At 43.5% G+C, this 22,473-nt stretch overlaps 1 protein-coding gene across 2 annotated transcripts in view; it reads right to left on the minus strand.

Annotated features, from left to right (window-relative positions):
• The window catches only part of LOC138979014 (ubiquitin carboxyl-terminal hydrolase 48-like), an 89,208-nt gene that overhangs the window by 3,056 nt on the left and 63,679 nt on the right, over positions 1 to 22,473 (minus strand). For both annotated transcript variants that reach the window (XM_070351828.1, XM_070351827.1), the window contains exons 19-28: positions 22,256 to 22,365; positions 18,241 to 18,393; positions 17,699 to 17,823; positions 12,118 to 12,302; positions 10,755 to 10,865; positions 9,946 to 10,067; positions 4,677 to 4,837; positions 4,202 to 4,360; positions 3,303 to 3,428; positions 1,547 to 1,595 (exon numbers count right to left, since the gene is read on the minus strand). In XM_070351828.1, coding sequence (XP_070207929.1) covers positions 1,547 to 1,595; positions 3,303 to 3,428; positions 4,202 to 4,360; positions 4,677 to 4,837; positions 9,946 to 10,067; positions 10,755 to 10,865; positions 12,118 to 12,302; positions 17,699 to 17,823; positions 18,241 to 18,393; positions 22,256 to 22,365 — 1,301 coding nt within the window. The remainder of the gene's footprint in view (positions 1 to 1,546; positions 1,596 to 3,302; positions 3,429 to 4,201; positions 4,361 to 4,676; positions 4,838 to 9,945; positions 10,068 to 10,754; positions 10,866 to 12,117; positions 12,303 to 17,698; positions 17,824 to 18,240; positions 18,394 to 22,255; positions 22,366 to 22,473) is intronic.

Below are 22,473 nucleotides of genomic sequence, written 5' to 3' on the forward strand. Positions count from 1 at the left end.
AAGATTGCTTGGCCAAAATTTCAATCAATTTGATTGAAAAATGAGGGTGTGACAGTGCCGCCTTAACTTTTACAAAGAGCCGGATATGACGTCATCGAAAAAAAGAAAAAAACGTCCGGGGATATCATTCCCAGGAACTCTAATGTAAAATTTCATAAAGATCGGTCCAGTAGTTTGGTCTGAATCGCTCTACACACACACACACGCACAGACACACACTCACACACACACACACACACATACACAGGTCTGCCTACCCTCCAAGTGAAGCTTCAGGGACAAAGTTCTGTTGAAGATTAAAAGAAGTCGATTTTGCGCAAAGCGCAAAAGTCGAGGTTGCGCGAAGCGCAAGCGAGCTGGCTAGGGGGGTCCGGGGGCATGACCCCCCGGAAATTTTTTTTGGCCAAAAGGACACAATTGGTGCAATCTGGTGTCATTTTAACCTAACATTGCCTTCAAATCATCTTGCCAAACTTGAACATTGTCACTGTAAATGTCACTGAAAAAATGAAATTCAAACTTACAATATTTACATTTTGTACAAGGTTTGGTGGTGTCACTGCATTCATTTGGAGCTGGCCTGAAGGGACCTGTAATAGGCACTCTTCATGTCTTTGAGCTCCTTGTTGGTGTAAACTCTATCCAGAGCTTCACCGGGTCTCAACTTGGCGACAACAAGTGCTTCGAGAGTGTCTTTTGCCATGCTGCCTCTAAAATCTGTCTTGTTCTTGCGGACCACCGAGAAAATCCTCTCGCAGTGTGCTGAAGAGTGTGGAATGGTGAGGATTGACAGCATGACCATTGGCAAGTGTTAGAACATTGACGCCATCTTTTCTTCGACCTTTTCTTCTTGCAAGAAGTTGACGCGCATGAGTATTAGCTACAAAAAGCTGCTCGGCAATGATCAAAGGCATTGTGATAGCTGGGTGGCCTTGTTAAAAGACACAACCTTCTTCCCAGGGGTCAATGACCCAGTTTTTGCCATGAGGGGTGGTTCCCCTGTCATATCTGAGAGAGGAAACACTTCCTGCATCGGGGTCAGTGACCGGTCAGTGACCGAGTTTAACAGAGTGGAAATCTGTGTGTGCGGCCAGATCAAAGGCAGGGCAGTACCTAGTGGGGTCAGTGACCGGTCAGTGACCGAGTTTAACAGAGTGGAAATCTGTGTGTGCGGCCAGATCAAAGGCAGGGCAGTACCTTGTAGCTGAAGGCAATCTCTCTCGCTCACACTGTTGTGAGCGTGTTTGGAATTTTTTTGAGTTTCCGGGACGCATTTCGAACATCCGTATTTTCCGGAACACTTGATAAAATTTATTGATTTCCGGGACAAATACGGAAATTCCGTAACGGTAGGCAGACCTGCATACACCACGACCCTCGTCTCGATTCCCCCTCTATGTTGACAAAAGAAGCTTGTTTTAAACGTTTTCTTGTTTGCTTGTTCCGCTGTCAAGCGTGCTTCAAATAATTAACAACACATGAAATGCTCATTAATATAAATGAAGCAAATGTTAACCAATACCTACAAACAGACATTTAGTTATACCTGCTGAGTTGTCCATTCCGACGACCGTATCTTGAATTGGTTCATCAGCCTGTAAAAAAAAATGAGGATGCTATGTTTCAACCTTACGTCAACAATAAGTAATGTCTTGACTCTGCAAGCAAGCATAACACAATACCAAACTGACCAAAAAGACACAGGTGAGATAATCATTTAATGACAGTTTTGCTGTGATTTCCTTTATAGTCCAGTATAGCATTCACTTTCCTACTGTTCAGAAAATTGAGCTAGATTGCTTGCATGTTAATGGTGATTAGTCAATATAATATAAGTGTGAAGTTGTTAGATGAGCAGGTAACTTGGCAGTGAACAATGTGGGTGAGCAATGAGGGCCAGGGGACAGAACTGACCCTGAGGGTGACCACACAGCCAGGGTGAGCAAAGAGGGCAAGGGGACAGAACTGACCCTGAGGGTGACCACACAGCCAGGGTGAGCAAAGAGGGCAAGGGGACAGAACTGACCCTGAGGGTGACCACACAGCCAGGGTGGGCAAAGAGGGCAAGGGGACAGAACTGACCCTGAGGGTGACCACACAACCAGGGTGAGCAAAGAGGGCAAGGGGACAGAACTGACCCTGAGGGTGACCACACAGCCAGGGTGAGCAAAGAGAGCAAGGGGACAGAACTGACCCTGAGGGTGACCACACAGCCAGGGTGAGCAAAGAGGGCAAGGGGACAGAACTGACCCTGAGGGTGACCACACAGCCAGGGTGAGCAAAGAGGGCAAGGGGACAGAACTGACCCTGAGGGTGACCACACAGCCAGGGTGGGCAAAGAGGGCAAGGGGACAGAACTGACCCTGAGGGTGACCACACAGCCAGGGTGAGCAAAGAGGGCAAGGGGACAGAACTGACCCTGAGGGTGACCACACAGCCAGGGTGAGCAAAGAGGGCAAGGGGACAGAACTGACCCTGAGGGTGACCACACAGCCAGGCTGAGCAATGAGGGACAGAACTGACCGTGAGGGTGACCACACAACCAGGGTGAGCAATGAGGGACAGAACTGACAGTGAGGGTGACCACACAACCAGGGTGAGCAATGAGGGACAGAACTGACCGTGAGGGTGACCACACAGCCAGGGTGAGCAATGAGGGACAGGGGACAGAACTGACCGTGAGGGTGACCTGACACAGTCAGGGTGAGCAATGAGGGACAGAACTGACAGTGAGGGTGACCACACAGCCAGGGTGAGCAATGAGGGACAGAACTGACAGTGAGGGTGACCACACAGCCAGGGTGAGCAATGAGGGACAGAACTGACAGTGAGGGTGACCACACAACCAGGGTGAGCAATGAGGGACAGAACTGACAGTGAGGGTGACCACACAGCCAGGGTGAGCAATGAGGGACAGAACTGACCGTGAGGGTGACCACACAGCCAGGGTGAACAATGAGGGACAGGGGACAGAACTGACCCTGAGGGTGACCACACAGCCAGGGTGAGCAATGAGGGACAGAACTGACAGTGAGGGTGACCACACAGCCAGGGTGAGCAATGAGGGACAGAACTGACCGTGAGGGTGACCACACAGCCAGGGTGAACAATGAGGGACAGGGGACAGAACTGACCCTGAGGGTGACCACACAGCCAGGGTGAGCAAAGACGGACAGGGGACAGAACTGACCCTGAGGGTGACCACACAGCCAGGGTGAGCAATGAGGGACAGGGGACAGAACTGACCCTGAGGGTGACCACACAGCCAGGGTGAGCAAAGAGGGACAGGGGACAGAACTGACCCTGAGGGTGACCACACAGCCAGGGTAGAAGTGAAGCTGTCCCAGCGTGGCGCTGTTGTCGGTCACACAACGCCCATCCACACTCAGGTTTTGGTCAAAGGTTGGAATGGAAAACTGGTTCATCACCTGGAAATACAACAGTTTTCTTCTTTTTTTTACACTCAAGAAAACATGCCTACACACAAAATAAAAAAATTAGCAAAGCAGCCAGACAAAACTGCTGCACGCTATCCATTGAAAAAGAAGCCAATATTTTCTGGAGGAAATTTCTAAAGCACCAGAATTTACCGCCAACTTGTGTTGCCCTCCAACTGCATCAAATTTCCCTTTGGCATTTGGGTCAACTGCCCTGTGTTAAACGTTTGCCTTGACCAGGAGGTTTATGATATCATCCCATCACTTAAATTAATCCCAGTATGAATTGAAAGTTTTGAACGATAATTTTAATATTGACTGCATTGTACATAGCACAGTGTTTTCTGAAATCAGAACACTACATTTTGACACTTGTTAATGGAATTAAAAATACAGAGCGCAAAGAGGGGATTAAACGTTTGTTTCAATCCGTTGACTCGGTAATGAACTTTTTATACCACATCTCGAGATAGTGTCATAGTGAACTCTGATAACTAGAACTGGACTTGTGCAAAGATTCTGGTGGTGGTGACACCACCTGTCTCACATCAAGGGTCTGCCACATTCTGCGGCATTTAGACAGTAACACTGCAAATAAATTCATCTTTTGATTTTTTTAACTAAGTCTACAAAACACCTTCAAAGGTTAAACAAATCTTCAAAAAAGAAACAAATTGGAAAATGCATTACATTAGCCAAAGTCTTAAACTTTTGAAACTGATAAGTGAACTCACTCCATTACAGTTCAAATGTATGTCCGATACCTTGATTTTAAAGTCTCTAAGAGTGAGACCAGAAGATACTTTCATCTCCTTTTCTCCTCTCTGCTTACGATGCCGTTGACTTTTTCTCACAGCTCCATCATCAAGTCTGGGTTTCTTTGCCATAACTGTGTGGTCACAATCAGCTGCTTTTGGTCCCGTCTGAAACAGTCAGGTCACATCCATTTGCACATCTCTTGCAGGGTTGTACATGAATTTTGTTGCTACCGGCCAGGGGGGCCGATTCAATTTTTCGACTTTACTGCTAACCTAACCTAACCCTAAATGTATCTTTAGTGTGTTTTAATGACAGAAAATGATATCAACATTCACCATCATGTAGATATCCCATTTTCTTGACATGTCTATTATCTTTTGCTAACAGTCAGCATATTAGAAATAACTCAAAATATGTTGTTGTGCATGCACATAGCTACGGGACACTGGCAGATATGCACACAAAAAAGAAGAATATTACCTGCACAAAGTCTGGGTCTTCCTCCGGTGGTGACTGTGAGTCGAGCACAGAGGCAGGGAGAGCTGGCAGCACCTTGCGCACAAAGATGGTGGCCTGCTCAAAGCTGAACAGGTTCTCTTCCTCTTCTTGCAGACGCTGGGCCACACAGCCATTGCACAGCTCTGAGCACACATACACAACATCAGTCACTAATCCCAGTACCAATGTAACACACCACATCAGACACTAATCCCAGTATTAGTGTAATTACACACATCACTGCCGTGTCACTTACCCCAGTACTAGTGTAACACAAATTATCAGTCACTAATACCAGTATTAGTGTAACACACATCAGTCACTAATCCCAGTACTAGTGTAACACACATCAGACCCTAATCCCAGTACTAGTGTAACACACATCAGACCCTAATCCCAGTACTACTGTAACACAACATCAGTCACTAATCACAGTACTAAACTTGGCCAAAAAATTATTGAAACAATTTTCGCACGCTTAAGAAAAGCATTAAAACGCAATTTATTTTTTGAACGTTATATGCCCCAAAAAGTAATTATGTCAGCTGTACATATCCTTTGTCCGATTTGTATAGGCATCCCGTGACAGCCTGTCAAACAAGGTCACCTCTAAAATCGACCTGACAAAAACCATAGCCCCGTATTTTAAAATCTGCAAAAAATCAGAATATGCACAAACCAAACATTTGTGACAACCATTATAAAGGCCATTCAATTTCCTTTTCAGAACATTTTGTTTTATGCACCTGACTTCTCTAGTCTTTATGTAGCCTTTTGTCAAAGGCGGTAGGTGTCAACCGTTTCAGAGGCCCAAAAAGGCACATTTTGCGGCCATTTATGAGGGGGTCCTCCACCCAAAGAGCCATATCTGCTCAAGTTCTCAATGATTTGCTTTGGAAAGTTCAGAAGTTATGACCAATAGGCTGAACAAAATGTGTGTTGCGTTTTGCGAATGTGTATACTAAGCGTGTCGTATTACGTACATTTTCCGAAAAAAACTAAACAAATATTCATATTAATTCAGGGTTTTAAGTTAAAAAATCGTGATTTTGCATGCTAAGCAAAAAATGGATGAGGCAATACAGGTGCTAAAGTTTGAGGCAGATCCGAGTGCTGGTTTACATTTGCTGGAGATGGGAACACGCATGAAAAATTATTGATCACCGTCAGTGGTACTGAGTACACTACCCGTGGAGACTAACAGTCCTCGGCCTGTGCTTACTATCCTGTTCCGGCGCGCTGTGCTCGGTGAGTTGCGCTTTTGTGACCCGCAGCAAAGGAAGCACAGGCCAAGGTCAGTTTATCTCCACAGCTACTGTACGCATTACCAAGGACGGTGATCGATAAATTTTCTTGCACGTTCCCTTCTCCAGCAAATGTAAACCAGCACTCGGATCTGCCTCAAACTTTGGCACCTATTGCCTCATTCATTTTTTGCTTAGCATGCAAAGTCACAATTTTTTAACCTAAACCCCTGAATTAATATGAATATTTGTTTAGTTCTTTCGGAAAATGTACGTAATACAACATGCTTATTATACACATTCGCAAAAGTAAACACTGATTTAGGTCAGCCTATTGGTCATAACTTCTGAAATTTCCAAAGCAAATCATTGCGAACTTGAGCAGATACGGCTCTTTGGGTGCAGGACCCCGGCCCCCTCATAAATGGCCGCAAAATGTGCCTTTTTGGGCCTCTGAAACGGTTGACACCTACCGCCTTTGACAAAAGGCTACATAAAGACTAGAGAAGTCAGGTGCATAAAACAAAATGTTCTGAACAGGAAATTGAATGGTCTTTATAATGGTTGTCACAAGTTTTTGGTTTGTGCATATTCTGATTTTTTGCAGATTTTAAAGGCAGAGTAAGCCTCCCGTAAACCATCACAGATACGGTCAGGCTTTTACACACAGTACAAACACCATTTCATTTAAACACTCACCAATTGAGAACATCCTAGGTGCCCCCCGTAAAGAGCGAACAATTTTCAAAGAATTTATTTTTGCGTGGTTTATCTTACCCCTGAGCCATCGTGAACCCGTGTGATCCAGTTTTCCCTTTTCACAATGCAGTCGTCATAGTTAGTCATTTGAATGCGACTCGACGTGAGCTTATCTACAATAGCACGTTTTTTTTATGCACGAAACAACGGCTGTGGTTCACAAGAACTCTAGCGATGGCTTTTGACTGTTGAGAGGAACGGCGATTTGCACTGATAAACCGGCCGTCGTCTGCTACGACCCTTGCGTGACCCTGCTTCCGGGTTTTTCTTTTTTTAAACTTTCACAACTTCGAATTGTTCTGATCTTGTCTTGATGAAAAACGAATTCTTTTATGATTAAAGAATGTTTGTGTAACAAGCTGTCAATTTATTATTTAGATTTTAAAAGTTAGGTCTAGCGCAAAAACGAGGCGCCGTTGTTGTTAACGGAACAAGTCTACGAAAATAAATTCTTTGAAAATGTCTCACGCTCGACAGAAAGCAGCCAGGATGTTCCCGTTCGGTGAGCGTTCAAATGGAAGTATGCTTGTACTGTATTTAGACGCTCGGGGAGCTCTGTGATGGTTTACGGGAGGCTTACTGTGCCTTTAAAATACGGGGCTATGGTTTTTGTCAGGTCGATTTTAGGGGTGACCTTGTTTGACAGGCTGTCACGGGATGCCTATATAAAGTACCATCAATCGGACAAATGATATGTACAGCTGTCATAATTACCTTTTCGAGCATATAAAGTTTAACTAAAATAAATTGCGTTTTAATGCTTTTCTTAGCGTGCGAAAATTGTTGCAATAATTTTTTGGCCAAGTTTATTTTAACAATCAACATCAGTCACTAATCACAGTACTATTTTAACACTCAACATCAGTCACTTATCACAGTACTATTTTAACACTCAACATCAGTCACTTATCACAGTGCTACTGTAACACACAACATCAGTCACTTATCACAGTACTACTGTAACACACATCAGTCACTTATCAAAGTACTACTGTAACACATTATCAGCCACTAATCACAGTACCAATGTAACACACATTATTAGTCACTAATCACAGTACTACTGTAACACACATTATTAGTCACTAATCACAGTACTACTGTAACACACAACATCAGTCACTAATCACAGTACTATTTTAACACAAAAACATCAGTTACTAATCACAGTACTACTGTAACACTCAACATCAGTCACTTATCACAGTACTATTTTAACACACAACATTAGTCACTTATTAAAGTACTACTGTAACACACATCAGTCACTTATCAAAGTACTACTGTAACACACAACATCAGTCACTTATCACAGTACTATTTTAACACACAACATCAGTTATTAATCACAGTACTACTGTAACACACAACATCAGTTACTAATCACATTAGTACTGTCAGTTACTAATCACATTACTGGTGTATATAACACACAACATCAGTCACTTATCACAGTACTATTTTAACACACAACATCAGTTACTAAGCACAGAACTACTGTAACACACAACATCAGTTACTAAGCACAGAACTACTGTAACACACAACATCAGTCACTTATCACAATACTACTGTAACACACAACATCACTTACTAATCACAGTACTATTGTAACACACAACATCAGTCACTCATTCCGGTACTACTGTAAAACCCAACATCAGTCACTCATTCCGGTACTACTGTAACACACATCAGTCATTCATTCCGGTACTAATCACATTACTAGTGTATATAACACACAACATCAGTCACTTATCACAGTACTATTTTAACACACAACATCAGTTACTAAGCACAGAACTACTGTAACACACAACATCAGTTACTAAGCACAGAACTACTGTAACACACAACATCAGTCACTTATCACAATACTACTGTAACACACAACATCACTTACTAATCACAGTACTACTGTAACACACAACATCAGTCACTCATTCCGGTACTAATGTAAAACCCAACATCAGTCACTCATTCCGGTACTAATGTAACACACAACAGTACACTAATCTCGATAATAATGTAACAGTCACTAATCACGGTACGAATGTTACACACAACTGTACACTAATCTCGATAATAATGTAACACACTTTATCAGTCACTAATCACGATACTAATGTAACACAACAGTACATTAATCTCGATAATAATGTAACACACAACATCAGTCTCTAATCCCAGTAATAATGTAACACACAACATCAGTCACTAATCCCAGTAATAATGTAACACACAACATCCGTCACTAATTCCAGTAATAATGTAACACATAACATCCGTCACTAATCCCAGTAATAATGTAACACATAACATCCGTCACTAATCCCAGTAATACTGTAACACACAACATCAGTCTCTAATCCCAGTAATAATGTAACACACAACATCCGTCACTAATCCCAGTAATAATGTAACACATAACATCCGTCACTAATCCCAGTAATAATGTAACACATAACATCCGTCACTAATCCCAGTAATTGTAATAATGTAACACACATCAGTCACTAAACCATCTCAGTAATAATGTAACACACATCAGTCACTAAACCATCCCAGTAATAATGTAACACACAACATCAGTCACTAATCCCAGTAATAATGTAACACATCAGTCACTAAACCATCCCAGTAATAATGTAACACACAACATCAGTCACTAATCCCAGTAATAATGTAACACATCAGTCACTAAACCATCCCAGTAATAATGTAACACACAACATCAGTCACTAATCCCAGTAATAATGTAACACACATCAGTCACTAAACCATCCCAGTAATAATGTAACACACAACATCAGTCACTAATCCCAGTAATAATGTAACACATCAGTCACTAAACCATCCCAGTAATAATGTAACACACAACATCAGTCACTAAACCATCTCAGTAATAATGTAACACACATCAGTCACTAAACCATCCCAGTAATAATGTAACACAACATCAGTCACTAAACCATCCCAGTAATAATGTAACACACAACATCAGTCACTAATCCCAGTAATAATGTAACACATCAGTCACTAAACCATCCCAGTAATAATGTAACACACAACATCAGTTAACTAATGTATCATACCAACAGAAAAGCACAGGTCTGGCGCAGATGAAATTAGAGGAGACAAAATGAGAGTAGAGGTGTGCACAGAAAGAGCAGATGAAATCAGAGAGACAAAATGAGAGTAGAGATGTGCACAGAAAGTGTCTGACAGTGACAAAAGAGGACTGGTACCTGGAACAGTGAAGACAGACAGGTGGCCTCCGTCCTCTTGCATGGTGAAGACCTCAATGGCCACATCAAAGCTGTAGTGCTGTGTCAGGCTCTCCCACTCTGTTGCCCACACCAACACTATCCTGCAACCACACTCATTCTCCATCAACATCACCAACACTCCCGCATAAAATGGTGTTTGCATACCTTAACAATTCCTTGTTTCCAGAACATTGGCAGTGGCAATCATCAACTGTACTCAGTAACTAATGACTAATAATAACTAACAACTACCGGTGTATGATTTCTTCCTGCCCGATGGAAACCCATGGTTATGCTGTCTACAATCAGCAACTCTACTCGATACCTCCCAAAGCAACCCCTCTATTTTATGGCTCCCTCAATACTACATTAGTCCCTGCAATGTAAGGTCCCCGGCGTAAGCGGACACCAGACATGTATGAACAGATTTGCTAGGCACGGAGTGTTTTTCAACGATAATTGCACCCTCTTAAGCGGACACCTGCAAAACGTGGACACGAACACTTGTTTTTGGTCCGAAGTGCAGGTCATACCTGCCATGTGCAGACAGATGATTGTCAAATGTTCACCACAACAAAATCGATAACAGAGCAGTCCGGCTCTTGGTACAAAGGTCACAGCCACAACCCATGGTGATCTCAGAACCAATGCATCCAGGGTGCCAGCACAATTTATGACTACATGTATTTCAACGAGTGTTTATTTGGATGCATACAGTTTAACCTTGGCTGTTGCACCTCGGTGTACTACACTAAATCATTATCAAAGAGTGTTACTATAGTACGTACTGGTCAGAAGTGCAGTCACCTGCCAAGTCGACTGGGTACAAGAGCATGTCATGTTCACACAGCAGTGGTCTGTTGACTATCTCACTTAAAGGCTCCAGCTGACCTCCTTCCCTGCCATGAACAGGCACATCATTGTGAAAGATCAATCACACCAGAAAAACACCTATTGTGGACTAGGTCATGCAACAAACGTGTTCATAATTCATGACATGACATCAGTAATGCAGTCAAAAGAACTGTTATAACTGTCCCTTACTATAAGCATTTTTCAGTAGGCTGTTTTTTTTCTTTTTCTTTTTGCAGACCAGCACAAAGACACAGAGAATGCAGCACAAACACAGGGACACACTGTGACAGACCGGCTCTAAGACACAGATAATGCAGCACAAACACAGGGGCACACTGTGACAGACCGGCTCTAAGACACAGATAATGCAGCACAAACACAGGGGCACACTGTGACAGACCGGCTCTAAGACACAGATAATGCAGCACAAACACAGGGGCACACACACAGACCGGCATGAAGACACAGAGAATGCAGCACAAACACAGAAGCACATACACACAGACCAGCACAAAGACACACAGACCAGCACAAAGACACACAGAATGCAGCACAAAGACACACAGAATGCAGCACAAAGACAGAAGCACACACACACAGACCAGCACGAAGATACAGAGAACGTGCAGAGATTGCATCACAAACACAGAGGTACACACTCAGACAAGCAAAAGACACAGAGAAATGTAGCACGAACACAGAGGTTCACACACAGTCACAGAGAAATGTAGCTCAAACACAGAGCTTCACACACACAAACACAAAGAAATATAGCACAAACACAGAGGTTAATCACACACAGACAAACACAAAGACACAGAGAAATGTTGCACAAACACAGAGGTTCACACACACACAAAAACACAGAGAAATGTAGCACAAACACAAGAGGTTCACACACACACACACACACACACAAAGACACTTAGAAATGTAAACACAAACACAGAGGTTCACACACACACACACAAACACAAAGACACTTAGGAATGTAAACACAAACACAAGAGGTTCACACACACACAAACACACACACACACACAAACACAAAGACACTTAGAAATGTAAACACAAACACAGAGGTTCACACACACACACACACACACATACAAGCATAGAGACACAGAAAAATGTAGAATAGACACAGAGATTCACACACACACAAACACACACACAAGCATAAAGATACAGAGAAATGTAGAATAGACACAGAGGTTCACATACACACAAACACAAAGACACAGAGAAATGTAACACAACCACAGAGGCTGATGCACAAAGACAAAGAGCAGGCACCTGTTCTTGACCAACTTTCTCCAGGCGTGCAGGAAGGTGGCGGTGAGAGCAAAGACAGGCGATGACGCCAGCTGTGTGAGGACAGGGCGGTTTCGGCCCATGTACAAGTCCTGCAGCTGCTCCCTTTGGAAGGCAACGCGCTGCCGGCACTCTGCTTTAACCTCCTGTTCCTTCAGCAGGGAGCTCTGCAACAAGTACATGACATGTCACATGCACGCAACCTGAATCACTGGCATAACACATCACATGTACACATCCTACATTACCAGCACCACACACATCACATGCACACAACCTACATCACAAAGACCACACATCACATGCACACAACCTACATCACCAGCACCACACATCACATGCACACAACCTACATCACCAGCACCACACATCATATGCACACAGCCTACATCACCAAGACCACACATCACATGCACACAACCTACATCACAAAGACCACACATCACATGCACACAACCTACATCACCAGCACCACACATCACATGCACACAACCTACATCACCAGCACCACACATCATATGCACACAGCCTACATCACCAAGACCACACATCACATGCACACAACCTACATCACCAAGACCACACATCACATGCACACAACCTACATCACCAAGACCACACATCACATGCACACAACCTACATCACCAAGACCACACATCACAATGCACACAACCTACATCACCAAGACCACACATCACATGCACACAACCTACATCACCAAGACCACACATCACATGCACACAACCTACATCACCAAGACCACACATCACATGCACACAACCTACATCACCAGCACCACACATCACATGCACACAACCTACATCACCAAGACCACACATCGCACACACACAACCTACATCACCAGCACCACACATCACATGCACACAACCTACATCACCAAGACCACACATCACATGCACACAACCTGCATCACCAGCACCACACATCACATGCACACAGCCTACATCACCAAGACCACACATCACATGCACACAACCTACATCACCAGCACCACACATCACATGCACACAACCTACATCACCAAGACCACACATCACATGCACACAACCTACATCACCAGCACCACACATCACATGCACACAACCTACATCACCAGCACCACACATCACATGCACACAGCCTACATCACCAAGACCACACATCACATGCACACAACCTACATCACCAGCACCACACATCACATGCACACAACCTACATCACCAAGACCACACATCACATGCACACAACCTGCATCACCAGCACCACACATCACATGCACACAGCCTACATCACCAAGACCACACATCACATGCACACAGCCTACATCACCAAGACCACACATCACATGCACACAACCTACATCACCAAGACCACACATCACATGCACACAACCTACATCACCAGCACCACACATCACATGCACACAGCCTACATCACCAAGACCACACATCGCACACACACAACCTACATCACCAAGACCACACATCACAAGCACACAACGTACATCACTGGCACCACACGTCACATGCACACAACCTACATCACCGGCACCACACGTCACATGCACACAACCTACATCACCAGCACCACACGTCACATGCACACAACCTACATCACCAGCACCACACATCACAAGCACACAGCCTACATCACCAAGACCACACATCACAAGCACACAACCTACATCACTGGCACCACACGTCACATGCACACAACCTACATCACCAGCACCACACATCACAAGCACACAACCTACATCACCAGCACCACACGTCACATGCACACAACCTACATCACCAGCACCACACATCACAAGCACACAACCTACATCACCAGCACCACACGTCACATGCACACAACCTACATCACCAGCACCACACGTCACATGCACACAACCTACATCACCAGCACCACACGTCACATGCACACAACCTACATCACCAGCGCCACACATCACAAGCACACAACCTACATCAACAGCACCACACATCACATGCACACAACCTACATCACCAGCACCACACGTCACATGCACACAACCTACAGCACCACACGTCACATGCACACAACCTACATCACCAGCACCACACGTCACATGCACACAACCTACATCACCAGCACCACACGTCACATGCACACAACCTACATCACCAGCACCACATGTCACATGCACACAATCTACATCACCAGCACCACACATCACAAGCACATTCGTGAGATTTGCCAGTAAACAAATTGTGGCATCCACCTACCACATGCACGTCCTGGCATAAAAATATGTAAAACCAACCCTGTGTCACTTACATACAGCAGTCCCTCTCATGATCAGAGAAATGTATTGCAAGATAAATGTAGGACACGCAGAACCTTGAGAATAATCTCCTTGAAAAATGTATAACGACTGTCCTTCCGCATGAAAACGTACACATGAAATTCTGCAAGCAACTTTTAGGAGTACACAGAAAATCAATGAATTTCCCAGTACTGGCTGAATTGGGCAGATTTCCGATCAGCACAAAAATATTGGGACAGATCATATCATTTTGGTTACACATGGAATCTGACCAACATGGGCTTCTCAGGCAAACTTACTCAAGCCTTCTCTCACAAGAACATAAAGAGGAAAATAAATGGCTCTTATTTGTACGCAAGTTCCTGACTTCCTCAGGCACCAAACACGTGTGGCAAAACCAAAGCACAATACACCCGGCAAGACTGAAACACGCGCTAACAAAACATGTAGAAACTCAATTTGTCAGGCTCTGGAGGACAAAAAAAGAAGGAAACTCCTCCAAACTACAGTTTTACAAGGGAGTGTCACACAACGCTATCTTTTGCTAACACAAGAACACAGACAGGCTATGAGCAAACTACGTATAAGTGCCCATGACTTAGAAATCGAAAAGGGCAGATACACGGGAAAGACTATGCAGAAACTGTGGAGTGGTGGAGGATGAACTTCACTTCCTTGATTCGTGTACAATGTATGCTCATCTCAGGCAACAGTTATTACCGAATACTTCCACCGGCAGTGATGAAATAAGAGTCAGTTCTTTGTTTACTGACAGCGACATCCAAAGGCAATTGGCAAAATATGTGTACGATTGTTTTCAACTACGCAGATGCAATGCGTCTTCCGACTGTCCTCAATAACTTATGCTCATCTTCAGGTCCTCTTTGTTCACCCTGTTCTACTTGGTTTTGTATTACATGTATGTTATGTTATATTGCTGTTTTTCCTGTACTTGTGTATCTTGTATGTGTCAATAGGCTCTGTGCTTTAATGACAATAAATTCTGATTCTGATTCTGATTCTGTAGGGCCATTGCAAACCTGTCCGTACATGCAGGTGGCCAGTCACGGGAGGGGTGCCCCACCTTCCCCCCCCCCCCCCACGTACACACTGAGTGAGTCTATGCTAGCCACTTCTTGTACTATAAAATAATACAATCAAACCGCTTTCAGTGGTTTTATTATTTATCAAATAAAAAAATTAAAAGTCCTGTAAAAATTACTTTAATCAATTATGAGAAAAGAAGGAAGAAAAGAAAAGCCTCACGACACTGAAGGCCCTTGCACCATAATTATGAAAGCAGGCACACATACTCAGAGAGGCACACATGTTTGTGCAGATGCTTTGCAAGAATAAACACTGAAAACCTGTTTGAATAAAAACAAACGGATAGAGCCTCATGCATGTCATATTTTCTTGAATGCTTGCGGGTCTTCAGGCAGTGAATTTCCACTCTCCAGTTAGAAGTGCTCTCACCCTACCCAACCCCATTCTCTCCCTCTCCCACTCCCCACCCCTTGCTTAGACAGTGGAACCTATGAATCCGCATGGAAGAGTACACCTTTTCATTTATCTCCAGGGCTTTTTCACCTCTAACACCTTAGCCCGCTCACCATCCCCTCCCTCCCAGCCACTGTCTGAGGGCAGAGAGGTTGTCAGCTCAAGGCCACCTGCACTGACCAGTGAGATAAAAGCCAAGTGGCTGTGTCTAACTTTTGACACTGATGGGTGTGTGTTATTATGATCAACAAAATAAGAAAACTGACAGGTTCGCAGATGAGGTAACCGCCTGTACACCTCACTGGTCAAGGCTGAGGAAAAAAAAGAAGAGGATGCCCACTTTGCTAATCTTACCCTGAGGGCCTGAGGTTTCTCTATTGTTTATGTCCAGCAGACAAGAAAACAAAGAACATCGAGCAATTTTTCCTCTGTATGCAAGAAAGTAAACATACACCCCTTAACCCCCCTCCTACTGGGCACCTACGCGTGCACTCAAGTTAACACAACTGACACCACTCGAATCTCGTGTCCCATTGTGCTGCTACAGTGGAACCTCCCGTAACGACCTCTCCTTTTGCCGACCGAATTTCTCGGCACGGATGCCTTTCACACTGTAACTAACCTCCCAAGAATGACTCCCTCCTTTTTCAGACCGACCTAAAAACATAGGGTCAATAACGACTTTGACCTTTATACCAGTGAGTGTCAAAGTTCGTAATTACTCTTCCTGTCACACAGGAACACACACGTCATTAGTCAGGTGTGGTAGTCTGTAGTCAGTAGTGCGTGCAAGTCCAGTGGCCTACGGCTGTCCTCGTCTCAACTATTGCTGTTACAATTGAAGGAGGGGGGGGGGGGGGGGGGGGGTAGGCGTTGGGTAGGCACAGTTTGAAGGACAACTCAATAATGATTTGCTGTGTACGTATTCTGTGAGTGTGTGCTCACCAACGAATGTCCCATACTTGAGAGCGAAGACCAGCTGCCTGATCCAGTTTACAGACACTGACCTTCTTACCGGAGGTCTCGAGACGTCTCCTTTGATGTCTGAGAGGAAACTCTTCCTGTCCCAGTTTACAGACACTAACCTTCTTACCCAGGGTCAATGACCGAGTTTTACCTATGAGGCCTTGTGTGAGTGTGTGTGTGTGTGTGTGTGTGTGTGTGTGTGCGCGTGTGTGTTATGTCTGCCTGTCTGTGCGCAGCACCACACATAACATACATCATGCTAATCCATATGCACATCAAATGGGAACCAAAATGGGATGAGGTAAGACCGAACTGCCCAACAGTTGCCTCCCCTGTAAAAAAAAGATACCTCCCAAACTCCCAATAAAGACTCCTCCTTTTTACGACCGATTTTTCTGGACATGTTTAAGGTCGTTAGTGGGAGGTTTTACTGTATTACCTTTGTACCAGTCTAGCTGTTCTGCTCTGTTATAGATTCTTTGATCGTCTGTCCGCACATTGCAGGTATGACCTACAGTTTGGAGCCAAAAATGAGTGTCCGCGTCCATGTTTTGCAGGTGTCCGCTTAGGAGTGTGCATTTATCGTTGAAAAACACTAGCAAATGTGTCCGTACATGTCAGATGTCCGCTCATGCTGGGGGCCGTAAATTGCAGGGACTGCTGTTCAACAATATAATATACCATGCTATCAATAATTAATCTCAGTTTGAAAATTAACATTTTTCTATTTTCAGCCAAAAATTAGCCAGAAAAGTTACCACGTCCATTTGTTTAGCACTTGTGATATTGGTATAAAAGTTACCTGACACTCAGGACAGACAGGGTTGTCTTTGTGAAACTGTGGGCACTGTGGGAAGAGAAGACGCAGTCGTTTCCAGGCTGCTTCAGAGACCAAGCGGCGACAGCCTTCATCAGGGTTCAGTGCTCCTGAGTACAGAAGAGGAAAAAGTATATAAGAACAGCAAAAGTTGCCATGTTCTATATCCTGAAGAATATGCGAGTCAGTTGTGTTCCTCCCTGAAGAGTAACTATTTACTACTTTGAAGCACTGCAATCACACGTTCTTGCTACTTTACAGATACCACAGGAAAGTCCATTTCTGACTCGGCTTCCGGTATTTTTCACTTTCATGTGCTCATGCGTAACCCTATCTCTCTTTGCCTGCCACTGGTTCTTTACTTAAGTTCATTTGTTTGTAGCTTTTTTCTTTATGTTGAAGGGTTGATTTGTTTTGGTGGGGGGGGGGGGGGGGAATCTGTAAAGAACAAACATGTTCTTTCAAAGAAAATGACCCTATTTAAATATATACAGAAAGCTTGCTGAAAAAAAAGCAGGAAGGCTCACCATGCTGCTGACACAGGAGGTCAGAGTTGAAGGTGTCGTCCAGGACTGAGCTGTCTTCAGCATCTTCTCCACAGTCCCCATCTCCATTCTGACCCATCACCTTGACAACACCATCACCTCCAGTCCCATTGCTCTGTGTCTCTTCTTCCTCTTCTGTTCACCAACATCATTTCCACATCATTCTCTTCATCAGCAATTCTTTCAGTATCATTTGTACATCATTCTTTACATCATCTGTTCTGTCTAAACAATTTGAACATCATTCTTTTCCAACGAAAATTTTATAAAGAATTTACCAAAACTAGTTGCTGTTGTGTTTTCTTTTTGTTTTGACATATTTCTTTTCATCAGCTATTCTATCACTATCATTTGAAAATCATTCTAATCATCAGCAATTCTATCAGTATCATTTGAACATCATTCTATTCATCAGCAATTCTATCAGTATCATTTGAACATCATTCTATTCATCAGCAATTCTATCAGTATCATTTGAACATCATTCTATTCATCAGCAATTCTATCAGTATCATTTGAACATCATTTTATTCATCAGCAATTCTATCAGTATCATTTGAACATCATTCTAATCATCAGCAATTCTATCAGTATCATTTGAACATCATTCTATTCATCAGCAATTCTATCAGTGTCATTTGAATCTGATTCTTTTCATCAGCAATTCTATCAGTATCATTTGAACATGATTCTAATCATCAACAATTCTGTCAAGTCTCATTTGTATTCCAATCTTACTGGGCTAGTCACTTGCATCATTGCAATATTAGTAATATCACTCCGGTTAGCATGTTCTTCTACTGTCTTAAAGTCCCCTATTGTCGCCAGTGATGCTTTAATGCATCACCGGAGCCCTACTGCGTGATGCATGAAAGTATCATCCGTTGTTGCCCTCTTTAGAAACACAGCTGTGCAGTCTACAGCTAATTTAATCGAGTCCAAGCGTTTTCTTTGTCTGTGTTGGTAACCTAACAAAAGTTTCAAACAGAGAATGAAGAATTAGTAGAGTTAGGCAACCTGAAATGTTGAACAAAATCTACACGAAATAGCTCGTACATGGCTAAAAATAGCCTGCACCATGTGACTAACTAAGCCAAAGCAGCCGCTTGAAGGGGATGGGGGTGCACATTTTCCAATCAAATTTTCCTAAAAAAACACTTTTCTTTTCAAATTTGTTGTGTCTGAAAGAGGAATAAATGAACTAACTTTTCCCAAAATATTAAGTTGATTGATGCTGCGGTTTGTTTTTAAGGAGTTGTGGAAGTGTGAAAATACTGGCCGATTCGCCGACCACCGATTTTACTTTAAGAAAAAAAATAGATATGTTACTTGTCGTGCCACTTCAAATATCATCCAATTGGCTTTAAACTTTGCAAACAAAAAGGAGACTTTGCTCATTCTGTTGATAGGCGACTGACAATTTTTTTTATCACGAGCCGATTTATGATGCATTGAAAATTGCCCTTTTTTCTGTGTGAAACGGAAGTCAGGATATTTTGAATTTTATTTTCAAACAGAAACAATCAGGTTCTTTGTTTATTTATCTACAAATCCATATGCTCAAACATGTTAAGAAATACTACGGTAAGATTTCTTAGAGACCGCTCCTCTAAAACTTTGCGTCGCACGGCCACAAGTAATAATACAGTAGGGTGACTCGGCCTCCCGTGTAGAGTGGCTGTATGTTAAGATATCTGTTTCAAATATGTTAGATTTACGATTTTAATCACCCACAAGTGTAATCCTAATTCAAATACAGTGGAACCCCTCTCTAGCGACCTTGAAAATGTTGACAAAAATCGGTCCTTATGGAGGGGGGTCCTTACAGAGGGAGGGGGCGGGGTCAGGGGGCCACAAAGAAAGTCACCTCAGATTTTCTTAAAAAAAGAAAACAGAGAAGTTTGAGTTGCTGATGACCGTTTCCTCAAGCAAACTGCTTCGATTTCATGTTTGACATTGTCGATGGTGTCCACCAGTTCTGGTGCATGTTTCAATGCAAAAAGAGTTACCGTATTTGACGGATTACAAGACGCACCGTTTTATAAGCCGCACCCCCGACTTTTAAAAAAAAAATTGGGACGAGCCACGTATAGGCCGCGTCACTATATTAGCCGCCGTCGAAAAAAATATAATCAGATCGTGTCAATCAATCAAAACAACCAGGCAAACGAAAGTACGGTATTTGGCGAAATCGGCTCCGAGAATAAACAAGTGAAACAAAGTGAAAAAGTTTGAAGAAAATATAGTAGTCCCGCCCGGAATAAGCTTTTTGGGGATGATTTACGACTTTTGCGCACATTTCGAGCAGACGAAAACACAAAATGGCGGCTCTCACTCCTCCAACTATCGAGAGACACAAAAAAACGAAATCTCGCGTGCGCGAGATCCTGATACATCCGGTGTTTCTCTGTACGCTATCTTGTCACGACGACTTGTTGACAAACGAAGATTCGCGAAAGAAAGAGAAAAGCGCAGAGTCTTGAGTAGAGAGCTAATAAAGTACCGGTAATCGCTAATCGAGCGAAATGAACATCCGCGGCGACTTCCATTAGGTGAATGCTATTCAACTGGTTATAACCGGTTTGTCAGTGATGCGTTACGCTGACTGAGAGTCTTGGCTTTGTCTGACCACAGGCGGAGGTATCGTTCACTGGACCACCACTATGATAGTAAGACGTAGTCTTACTATCATAGTTGGTGGTCCAGTGAACGATACCTCCGCCTGTGGTCTGACAAAGTCGTTACACAAGCTGTTAGGTCGGTCCTTAGACGTTAGAGCGGGGTGGTCGCCACACTGGAAAGACATCGGTTAAAAAAAAAAGGGGTTGTTGTGGCGGGGTAGTCGTTAGAGAGGGGGGTCTTTGTGAGGGGTTCCACTGTATCTACAAATAAATGTGTGTTTATTTGAATAATGTTACAAAATACGAGGGTACGAATGTGTTTTCGGCGACCACCCTTTACTCGTTGCTCACAGCATGCTTTCTGTAGCTATTGTTACAGTGCATGTCTTATGAGAAGCAGGCCGCGTGCTTAAATTACACGCCATGCTGTGTTGTAGCAGTGTGTTGATACTCTATTCCTAGTGCTATGGTCAGTCATCTCTAATTAAAAGGACCCCATTCTGAGATCTCATTTCTTTCCCACGGTCTTCCCGACGCATGTGATATTACCTGCTATTCAGACTTGGTCCTGTGACAGACGTTTTCTTCCACACGAGATTACGTTGATTGTCTAACGAAGCCGTCAGGCTGAGTTAGACATCAGCTAATCGAGTGTGGAAGAAAACTCTGTCACACGACCAAGTCTGAATAGCATTTATGTCTCACAGCTTCAACAGAGGAGAGAACAAACACGTTTAGCGTACTCACGCTTGACAAATCTGAACACAGGGGCAGCCATTGTGGAGAGATCTACTTTTTGACGGAAGTGACCGAACAACTATGAACGACGTCTCCGTGTGTGTGAATGACGTCAGAGTCATTGTGACAGTCTGTATCTTTTGAAGCATCGCATTCTTCATGACGTCTTTCTGTGTCTACATGCGCGAAATGTTTGTTCTTTTCGGGATCTTTGTCATGTCCTACTAGATTCATACCAACAGGCCTCATGAGCTAGACACTTTCCAAGGGCAGCTAAATTCGCGTATGGAAACAGTACTGTCGTCTAGGATGCCGATTTCAGTATTCTCAGCGTTGAAGAATTTGTAAAGAGAAGAAACGATAACAGCAGGAGAAATGAAAGTTGTGTGTGCATTTTTGGGCTTTTGGAGGGAAGATTTCGAGTTTGAATCCGTTCTTGCACATGCTCCAAAGAGTGTAACATACAATCTTGCACACGTTTGCTTTAGTAGTGGAGAAGGAAAGCGTGTGACATCACTTTTTATTGAGAGTTTTAGCCAACATTTAGTTGCCTGACTTTGGCAAGGAGATGTGAGATGAGAAAAATATGTCATAAGTAGAGTGCAAAATCCCATCCAGGAGACCAGGGTGGTTCTAACCAGCAGAGTTGTCTGTAACACCATCAGCGCCGTTGCCTGTCCAAGTCTGCTGCAAGGCGTAACGCTTCCAGTTGCGCAGTGAACCTTTGCCCGCCCAGTAGCACTGCTCCCTGCAACACGTCAACACAACACAGCTCACTTTGACTTCAACCACTCCAAGCAGTCAAATCAAGTAGGCAGCCCCATGCCATTATAAAAGGCTGATCAGCTTACTCATC

The sequence above is a fragment of the Littorina saxatilis genome, linkage group LG10 (genome assembly GCF_037325665.1).
Source record: "Littorina saxatilis isolate snail1 linkage group LG10, US_GU_Lsax_2.0, whole genome shotgun sequence".
NCBI lineage: Eukaryota > Metazoa > Mollusca > Gastropoda > Littorinimorpha > Littorinidae > Littorina > Littorina saxatilis.